A 10,354-nucleotide genomic window follows, 5' to 3' on the forward strand; every position below is an offset into this window, starting at 1 on the left:
GTTAGTGCTATCTGGAATCTTTGGGACGTCCCTACCATAAACCCTTACCATATCCCTTACCTTAACCCTTACCATATCCCTTCCCTTAACCATTTTAAACGTCAACTTCAATGGGGTAACGTCAGAGTTGGGATGTCCCAAGGATCCAGTATTGCACAGACCATTTTCTTCTACTGCTGTATAGGATGAAACTCAATGCGCATGCGTGTGTCTTGAACCTGAGGAGCCGCCTCAAATTCTGGGAAGTTGCACTTGCATCCTGCCAGTCCGTTGTATTTATTCACTGTGAATGCACAGTAGTCCTATGCATTTGAATAACAGTAGATCTATTTACACTATTATCCACAATATTCATGATATTTATTTTGATACCGAGAGCACAGTGTAGTTCCCATTTGCAACCACACGGTGGCAGCAAAGCCCAGGTGAAGGGGACCAGTGAAGTACATCGGCCAATGACGTAAACGCAGCAAGACCAGGGGGGGTTAGTTTATCTGACTCGGGTTACCCCGGTGGAATACATTTTAATCGGGTGAAAAGTGATTGCATTGTTTTGGAACTGGGCTGATGAGTAGGATTCTGTGTTTTCACATGCAAAAGTGATTGCTTTTGATTTTTTTTAAAACAGATTCGGTAACCTAGCTAGCTAGTGGGGGGGTTGAACCCATTTAAAACAGAGTCGGTAACCTAGCTAGCTAGTGGTGGGGGGGTTGAATCCATTTAAAACAGAGTCGATAACCTAGCTAGTGGTGGGGGTGGGGGGTTGAACCCATTAGAAACAGAGTCGGTAACCTAGCTAGCTAGTGGTGGGGGGTTGAACCCATTTAAAACAGAGTCGGTAACCTAGCTAGCTAGTGGTGGGGGTTGAACCCATTTAAAACAGAGTCGGTAACCTAGCTAGCTAGTGGTGGGGGGTTGAACCCATTTAAAACAGAGTCGGTAACCTAGCTAGCTAGTGGTGGGGGGTTGAACCCATTTAAAACAGAGTCGGTAACCTAGCTAGCTAGTGGTGGGGGGGTTGAACCCATTTAAAACAGAGTCGGTAACCTAGCTAGGTCGTGCGTTCATTTTCGACGAAAGCAAAAAGAGTGCGAATGACGAGAAAGCGTTAGCTATCCAGCTAGCATTAGCTAAATTCGTTTTCAATAGGTAACCTAACTAGCTAGCTGAAAAATATCTAGACATGGACGACAAGTCATTCACTAAGGAGTTGGATGGGTGGATTGAGCAACTCGGCGAATGCAAGCAGCTCTCGGAAAACCAAGTCAAAGCCCTTTGCGAGAAGGTAATTGTAACCCATTTCATTCGAATGATCTTGTAAGCCCGTAACTAAGCTAGTTTGCCGGCTAGCATTAGCTAACTGTTAAACAACTATCTTAAATTGCTCATTGGTCTGAGCACGGTTAATTTCTCCAACGACGTTTGTATGCTACTGCTAGTTAGTTATCACTAGCTAACTAGCTAACTACATTATTCTGAAAATGGCGGCGGAGCTGCCTATTGCCATTGCATTCACTGTGGAGTTGGCAGACATGCATTGACTGAGTACTGTAGTTTACTTGTAGGATGTAAGGAGCATTGATGTTGTATTTTTATATGAATGTGTTTGGACATTTCAGTTTGATATCCTTGCTGATCTTACTCTCTGTTCTTGCTTGTTGCAGTTGCCCCTTGGGTATCAACTACTGTATATAGTTACAGCTTAAAAATATGCATCATATGCATTTTGTAAATACTCAAACAAGAAATAACATACACACACCCGAACTTGTGCTCTGTATCCCTCTGTATCCCTGATTTCCCCCATCCTCTGACTAAAGCCCTAACCCCAAACTCCTCTCCTCCTTTCCAGGCCAAAGAGATCCTGACGAAGGAGTCTAATGTGCAGGAGGTGAGATGTCCGGTCACTGTGTGCGGAGATGTCCACGGTCAGTTCCATGACTTGGTAGAGCTGTTTAAAATCGGAGGGAAGTCTCCGGACACCAACTACCTCTTCATGGGAGACTACGTGGACAGGGGCTACTACTCTGTAGAGACTGTCAGCCTCCTGGTATCTCTCAAGGTAAACATAGCCAAATGTTTTAGAGCAGGGATTTTAATGGGTGTGAATCCAAATTCATCATGAGGGGCTGCAGTGGCCTTGCCTGACGACTCAAATGGGAATTCTTCCGCTGCTCTAAAGTTCGCTACATACTTCAGTCTGAGACTGCCGTCATTGAAGTTGTTTGTGGTGACATCAAAATGAGAAGTATTGTACAAAACAAAGTAATCAGCGATTGGATCATCTCTAACCAATTCGAGTAGCAAAACCAATGATACATTTTCAAACCTCCACTTTACCCGCTTGTGTTCTGGCTCTGGCCCAACCCATCCGTTTCTGGGACCAATCAGAACAGTTGGAATGTTTTTCCGTTCTAGAATTCGTTGTGGAGGTACTCGGATCCAGACCCATTGCAGAGGAAAACGCGCATCCGTGGGCGTGGCGTAGCGTTTGGGTAGCCAGGCAAGCAGTGTCTTGCAGCTCTGCATACCCACATCCATACCCACACATGTAGTCAGAGCCGGCCCTAGCCTTTTGGAGGCCCTAAGTAAAATTTTGTTTTATATAGATTTTATGGAGGTGGGTGGATTGAAACGCGGGCCTACAAAATACCCTCGGTCCGCCAGCTGCCCATCCCTGTTTTAGAGTACACTCTGAAATAGCTTTGGCCGATTCCTCTCTGATATTGCCTAGTTTTTCCACAGGGAAAAACCACAACGAGGTTAAAACTCAAACGGGTAGAGGAGGACAGTAAGTCTACAGGGAGGACAGGACAGCCTTCTGATATAACACAGGATAAGATTTACTGCTGCTACTGTAAATGTCATCGTCAACCTTAAACCATGTCTGGTTTGACATGAGAACAGAAGGTGCAGTCACCTGATTGTAATGTGTGTTGTTATGCGCTTGTTGTCCCACCCAGAGATGTGTTAATCATTTTGTTTTGTTTTTCAGGTTAGGTACCGTGAGCGAATCACAATCCTTCGAGGGAACCACGAGAGCAGACAGATCACCCAGGTGTACGGCTTCTACGACGAGTGTTTAAGGAAATACGGAAACGCCAACGTCTGGAAGTACTTCACAGACTTATTTGACTATCTGCCCCTCACTGCCCTGGTAGATAACCAGGTGAGATATTAGTTGTTAAAGGTGCATTATGCAGACATTTCCTGGTTGCAAAAATTCTAATAGTTTATTTGACAAAACAAGCAGTCATTGTGTAGAGAATCATTGTTCCATCTAAACCACTGTGAAATATATTTTCCATAACCAAAAATATTGTATTTTCAGCTGTTTGAAGCCGAAAATAAAAGACGCAAAAGCTAAACTTAAGAACAGGAAGCATAGAAATAGTGCACATAGAACAGATCTACCGCTTCTTAGACTCTGTGAATTTGGTCAGGTCGCCCAAAAAGTTACATATTGCAGCTTTAATGTATCACTTTAATTTATTTATTAGTGGAAGCGTTACATAAGTGTCTTTGTTTGGGTCCTTGAAGAGCGCTATATAAAACTAATGTATTATTAGTATCACTTATGAAAGAGAGAGGAGATTCAGCAATACTTGGGAGGACAATGGAATTCAATAAAAAAGCTTATTTATTGCTAAAAGTAGAACCAACACTTTTGACCATCAAAACCACTATGAAGGCCAAAAGCCGAAACACGTTGGTTCTACTTTTAGCAATAAATAAGCTTTTAAAAAAAAAAAAAAAAATCCATTATCCTCTCAAGTGTTGCTGAATCTCCTCTCTCCTTCAGTTTGTCCTCAATTCATGCACCTTGGTTGGAAAGAGAGGTAGTGGCAGTGATCCCTTCCCTTATCAGTATTGTTATTAAAAAACCATGCCATTCAGCAGCAATGGGCTGTAGAGGACAGGTCTTAAAAGTAATTGATTTGGACATTTACAACACAATGTTCATATGCATCTGTTACTGATGTTTTTATAGCAATAACACAATGTCAGATGGAAATGTAACCCTAAATGATTTTTGTTCTAACCATCACATATTTTAGATGGAAATGTCTAATGGACTTGTCGTTCCTCTGCAGATATTCTGTCTCCACGGTGGGTTGTCCCCCTCAATAGACACACTGGAACACATCCGAGCGCTGGATCGCTTACAGGAGGTTCCTCATGAGGTCAGCTCACTTCCACGTGCCTAGAAACCACGTCCAATCTCCATACTACCGTGCCAGTTAGAATGCATGCCCAATGTGTTGTTTCATAGTATTGACTTAAACCTCTTGGGCCCCCCTTGGGAGCGTAGGGTGTCAACCATGGCTCTCCACCTCACTCACTTCTGTGTGAGGGCTTTTGCCTCTAGCCAAGAGATGCCTGCTTTCTTCAGTTCCTGTAGAGTGGAGCGTCTCCAGTGGTTTAGCGTTTCATAGAATGCTAGTGTGGATATTGAACCAATGGAGTCTGTAAGCCCTGACATTGTATATCAGCTAGTTAATCGGTTCCATGGATTTCTGGCCAACCAGTCACTACTCATCTCACAGTTGTAATATGCGCACACACACAACGCCTTTGATCACATCATGTGGTGACGCTCCAAGTGTTACAGCCTGACCTCACCAATATGGCCACCTTATTCACATCATGTGGTGTTCACAGTATTGTTGACCTTACTAAAATGGCCACCGTCTCCCTCCCTCCTCCAGGGTCCGATGTGTGACCTGCTGTGGTCAGACCCTGATGACCGTGGTGGCTGGGGCATCTCTCCCCGCGGTGCCGGCTACACCTTTGGACAGGACATCTCAGAGACCTTCAACCATGCTAACGGACTCACCCTGGTCTCCAGAGCTCACCAGCTGGTCATGGAGGTACATTGGGACATTTCACCCTCTAAGGACTCATTAAATGCACATTTAAAATGTACACCAGTTAGCCTGATGAAGATGGGCCGTGGTTGAGTCATTGCTACGTTGAAACTGAGTCTGAGGGCAGAAAACAGCGTGCAGGTATTCTCATGTTTCTTCATAATGAAATGTGCCAATATGCACAATCCCTTCAGTGCAGGGTGATTTATCAAGCCTCGCATTCACAAAGATCCACAGCATATAACTGTTTTGACTAGCCTTGTCCCAAGATGTCTATCCTTTTTTCTAAAATACTGAAAATTATATAATCTTTGACCAAAATGTAGACATTGTCCTGTTTGCATGATGTAATGATAGTTTTGCACTTTGTGTCTTGTTCCTAGATTTACTGAATGTTTGTTTTGGCAGGGTTATAACTGGTGCCATGACCGTAATGTAGTGACCATCTTCAGTGCACCCAATTACTGCTATCGCTGTGGAAACCAGGCCGCCATCATGGAGCTGGATGACACGCTCAAGTACTCCTTGTAAGTATTCACTTCAAAATGTGTTTACTAAAAAATAAATCCACTTCTGAATAAAATTCCAGTTGACAATGCTTTTACGTGTAGCTTTATTGTTAAACTCCAAACGTTGGAAATTGTTACAAGTAGATAAGAAAAGGAAGCTTGCTAACTTATTTATCTTGATTCATGAAATAAAACGAACCCTCCTATTAGATCTAAAAATCGCTCAAAAGCATCATATCAGATATAAATGTGACTGTCTTTTTGTTTCTGGTCCAGCCTTCAGTTCGACCCCGCCCCTCGCAGAGGAGAGCCCCATGTGACCCGCCGCACTCCTGACTACTTCCTGTAAAAGATCCCACTTCCTGTAAAGCATTGCTGTCGAATCTTCTTAGTCAAGAAGGTGGGAAAAGGGAGCGAGCCACCATCGGTATAGAGTTGTGACAAATGAAGCATCCATCTATCCATGGACCAAAATGTGTGCCATCATTAACCAATGCAAAATGAGAAAAAAATGTCACATTCATCTTTAAAGAAGACCACACAACCTACACCCACCACAGTCCCGTTCCTACTCTCTGTGCATGACGTTGTATTTATATCTCTGAAAATGATTCTTCATGATAAAGATTACAGTGGCTGTGTAGTGCACTATATAGGGATAGGGTGCCATTTTGGAAGCAGACAGTCTCTCAGTACCTGCTGGTTTTGTCAGGAAAAATATCTGCTTTGAATGAATTAATCTGCTGAGATTAATTCTTAAATGTAACTGTTGTGTTAGGACCGTAATTATGAAATAGATAGGTTCGCCTAAACTCGGCATGGCCTCTAACTGGAAGATTGCGGTAAATATGATATGTTGTGGGGGGGGGAAATTGAGCAGAAATTCTATGGCTTTTTTTGTGTGATTTGAAATCATTGTTTTTCAGGGTTGGTTGGGCATTGGATGGAATTGAATTCTTCTTTCTCTTTGCACTTTTGTATTTAATTTTTATCACATGACCATGACAAACTACAGCATTCTGTTTTATATTTCACCCCCAGCAAATAGCTTTTCTGTCACTCACCTGTCCGTTACGTGAGTCAAATCTATTTCAGTTGAATAGAGGAACACCTGTACAAAATTACATCCCTTGTTATACACTGAACAAAAATATAAATGCAACATGTAAAGTGCTGGTCCCATGTTTCATGAGCTGAAATTAAATATACCAGAAATGTTCCATATGCACAATAACTGTATTTTGCTAAAATTTTGTGCACAAATTGGTGAGCATTTTATCCTTTGTCAAGATAATCCATCCACCTGACAGGTGTGGCATACCAAGAAGCTGATTAAACAGCATGATCATTACACAGGTGCACCTTGTGCTGGGGACAATAAAAGCCCACTCTATAATGTGCAGTTTTGTCACATAGCGCAATGCCACAGATGTTTTGAGGGAGTGTGCAATTGGCATGCTGCCTGCAGGAATGTCCACCAGAGCATTGAATGTTCATTTCTCTATCATAAGCTGCCTCCAACGTTGTTTTGGAGATTTTGGCAGTCGCGTCCAACCGGCCTTACAACCACAGACCACGTGTAACCACGCCAGCCCAGGACCTCCACATCCGGCTTCTTCACCTGCGGGATTGTCAGAGGAGGGAGGGGTGCTGAGAAGTATTTCTGTCTAATAAAACCCTTTTGTGCGGAAAAACGTTCTGATTGGCTGGGCCTGACTCCCAAGCGGGTTGGCCAGGCTCCCAAGTGGGTGGGCCTATGTCCTCCCAGGACCACCCATGTCTGCGCCCCTGCGCAGTCATGTGAAATCCATAGATTGGGGCTGAATTTATTTCGATTGACTGATTTCCTCATAAGAACTATAGCTCAGCAAAATCTTTGAAATTGTTGCGTGTTGCGTTTATATTTTTGTTCAATATAGATACCGGTTTTCTCAGCCTCCGCTATATAATAAAGATTGAAGTTGCTCCTTCATTGATTTGTGGTGTTATTTTAGTTGGTTTTATTTCACGATTTACAGGCATGCAAGGCAGTCTTTTTGATCTAAGGAGTTCTGCATGGCACAGAGGCAAGTGTGCTGAAAATGTAAAGGCAAATGTGACCTCTCAGAAGTTTCCCCTTGATCCCTAGTTGTTTAGGGATTCCTTCAAGGAATGAAGGGGAATAGAGGATACATTTTTAGTGTATTTGAACAGGGCCCAGATTCCGTCATGCAAAATTGTCAGCCCTGTGATGTTCCATAATGTTGCACTAATTTGTATAATGGTGCTTTCATGACAACTGGGAACTCGGGGGAAAACAAGGTCAAATGATGACGTTAGTGATAGAAAGATGCTTGAGTTTCCGACTTGGAATTCCGAGTTGGATGACTGTTCCAAATGATTTTTCAAAGTTTGAGCTCGTTTTTTTCTGAGGTCCCAGTTGTATTGAAAGCAGCATATGCCCAAAGTATTATAAGGACAGACACTCTAGAGCAGCGGTGTCAAATTCATTCCATAGAGGGCCTATGTCTGCAGGATTTTGGTTTTTCCTTTCAATTAAGACCTAGACAACCAGGTGACAGGAGGTCTTTACTAATTAGAGACCTTCATTCATCAATTATGTACAAGGGAGGAGTGAAAACCCGCAGACACTCGGCCCTCTGTGGAATGAGTTTGAAGTGCTCTAGAGTCTAATGTCACCTCTATAGAGTACCACAGTATGAGTCATAATACCCATAAAACCTAGCGGTCAAACAAGGATATGGTTCCAATTGTTTTTCCACCATTCATTTTTCCCATAGGGTATTTTAGAAACACTTAAAATAAGGGCTGTGTTTCGTGTTGGCTTACATTTACATTTTAGTCATTTAGCAGACACTCTTATCCAGAGCGATTTACAGGAGCAATTAGGGTTAAGTGCCTTGCTCAAGGGCACATCGACAGATTTTTCACCTAGTCGGCTCGGGGATTAGAACCAGCGACCTTTCGGTTACTGGCACAACGCTCTTAACCACTAAGCTACCTGCCGCTTACTTGGCGTGACGTTTTGATAACCGTGTAAATCTCTCTAGGACAAGCTGACTTTTATCAATATATTTGCCTGTATTTACTCCCCAAAAATGAAATGCTAATTAGCTGCTAATGTGGCTATCATAAAGAATTTCAAATACCATGATGATCTGGATGAGCCTACCGAATCGAGGCAAAGGTAAGAATCTCTGGATTAACTATCTAATGTTAGCTAAATGTAGTAATTAATAAATTGGCTGCATTTCCTTAAATGGACAATTCTATTAACTGTCCTGTGCAAGTTTTAAATTGACACAATACCTGTTAGCAAAGGTGTCCGCTAGAGATGACGGGCAGGGATTTGTAGTCTTGTATTATGTCTACTTTTATGCTAATTAGCATTTTTGAATCTGGGAGTACATAGAGCAGAATATATTGATGAAAGTCACCTTGTCCGAGAGAGATTTACATGGTTATCATAACATCACGCCAGGGTAAGCCTACATGAAACACAGCCCTTATTTTAAGTGTTTCTAAAATTCTCTATGGGAAAAATGTATGGTGGAAAAAACGATTGGAACCATTTCCCTGTTTGACCGCTAGGTTTTATGGGTATCATGACACCTCCACTGTGGGGCTCTATTACCAACGACTAACCAGCTGATGGTTTGGCCTACTTCTGAGTGAGAATTAGTCATCTATACTCCCAAAACGGACCACTAGATGGCAGTAAAAGTCCCTAAATTCTTACCTGTAGTTTTTTTTTTTTGCGCTACCACGACACTAGTCTAATCTCTAGATAGGCATATGATTTGAATGGCTGCAAAGATTGGGTGGATAAATTAGGTTTATTAGAGGGCATTTTACATATGATTGATAATATGTTTGTTAATGTTTCTCTATGGTTCCATTTAATTTGTATTTTGTCAAATCAAAGGCCCAGTGTACAGCAGCCTACAACTGATTTACAATCCATTAGGTCTGTGTTAAAAGAGCTGACTATTGGAAAACCAGCTTTCCTTCTGCTGCCCTTGGAGTTGAACATGACCCCTCCATTATCTGAGCTAAAAGTGAATCATTCATGGAAATTCTACTTACAAGCCGCCATGCACTCTAGCAAACCGTATATTTATTTTTAACCAGGCAAGTCAGTTAAAAACAAATTGTTATTTACAATGAGGGCAGCCTACTTGTAAAGCCCCCCCAACAACAAATTCTTATTTACAATGACGGCGGCTGTGGTGGCCGAACAACGATGCTGACATGCTGTGTTGACAAGGAATCTGCTGACACTGTACTTTGATTATAAAGGTTTATTATATCAAAAGATTTCAGCGTCAATTTACAGATTTCTGCAGAATCTGGAGAACAACTAACCCAATCTCAAATATGATTATTTTCCCCGTCCTTTGTTGAAAACCTGGTATATATCCTATGTAACATAAGATGGTTGTTTTGAATAGACCAATCCCTGGCTTCCACGTATCCAAGTCTCCTCTGTTTCAGGGGGCCCCTATAGTAATGCTTTCCAGATGTTTCAGCAAGGCGGAGTAAAGTTCATCTAACACACCATTTGCAAACGTCAGCCAAAATTATAAACTGTTCAGATATTACACGGCCTACTTGTAAAGCCCCCCTTCCCTAACCTAACCCGGAGGGATCGAACCCAGGTCTGTCGTGACGCCTATTAGCATAGTGATGCAGTCAGAAAAAGCAGTCAGAGAAAGTCGCTAGATTTTAGCGAGTATTCAGACCCCCTCTAGCGACACATTTTCAAAAAAGCGACTAGCGACAAATCTAGCGACTTCTTCTGGTGTTATTGGAGACTTTTGGAGACTCTGACGTGAAAGCACGTATCGTTCTTACTCTGCTCAACGAGCAGCGGGTGCTTTGTTTCCCCCGTTATGCCCCTCTCCTACAGCGTCCATCACAATTACATACACATGGCCAATTATGCAAATTAGGTGATGACGTCATTTAGCGACTTCT

At 42.4% G+C, this 10,354-nt stretch overlaps 1 protein-coding gene across 1 annotated transcript; it reads left to right on the forward strand.

Moving 5' to 3' along the window:
- Window positions 1–461: 461 nt before the first annotated feature.
- On the forward strand, window positions 462–6,467 carry LOC121530915 (serine/threonine-protein phosphatase 2A catalytic subunit alpha isoform-like). The gene is made up of 7 exons (XM_041836291.2): window positions 462–1,285; window positions 1,853–2,062; window positions 2,996–3,169; window positions 4,095–4,184; window positions 4,710–4,871; window positions 5,277–5,395; window positions 5,654–6,467. Exons 1-7 carry the CDS (start codon window positions 1,184–1,186, stop codon window positions 5,724–5,726), a joined length of 930 nt encoding a protein of 309 aa, XP_041692225.1. The 5' UTR covers window positions 462–1,183; the 3' UTR covers window positions 5,727–6,467.
- Window positions 6,468–10,354: the final 3,887 nt, after the last annotated feature.

This window comes from Coregonus clupeaformis, chromosome 2 (genome assembly GCF_020615455.1).
Source record: "Coregonus clupeaformis isolate EN_2021a chromosome 2, ASM2061545v1, whole genome shotgun sequence".
Lineage (NCBI taxonomy): Eukaryota > Metazoa > Chordata > Actinopteri > Salmoniformes > Salmonidae > Coregonus > Coregonus clupeaformis.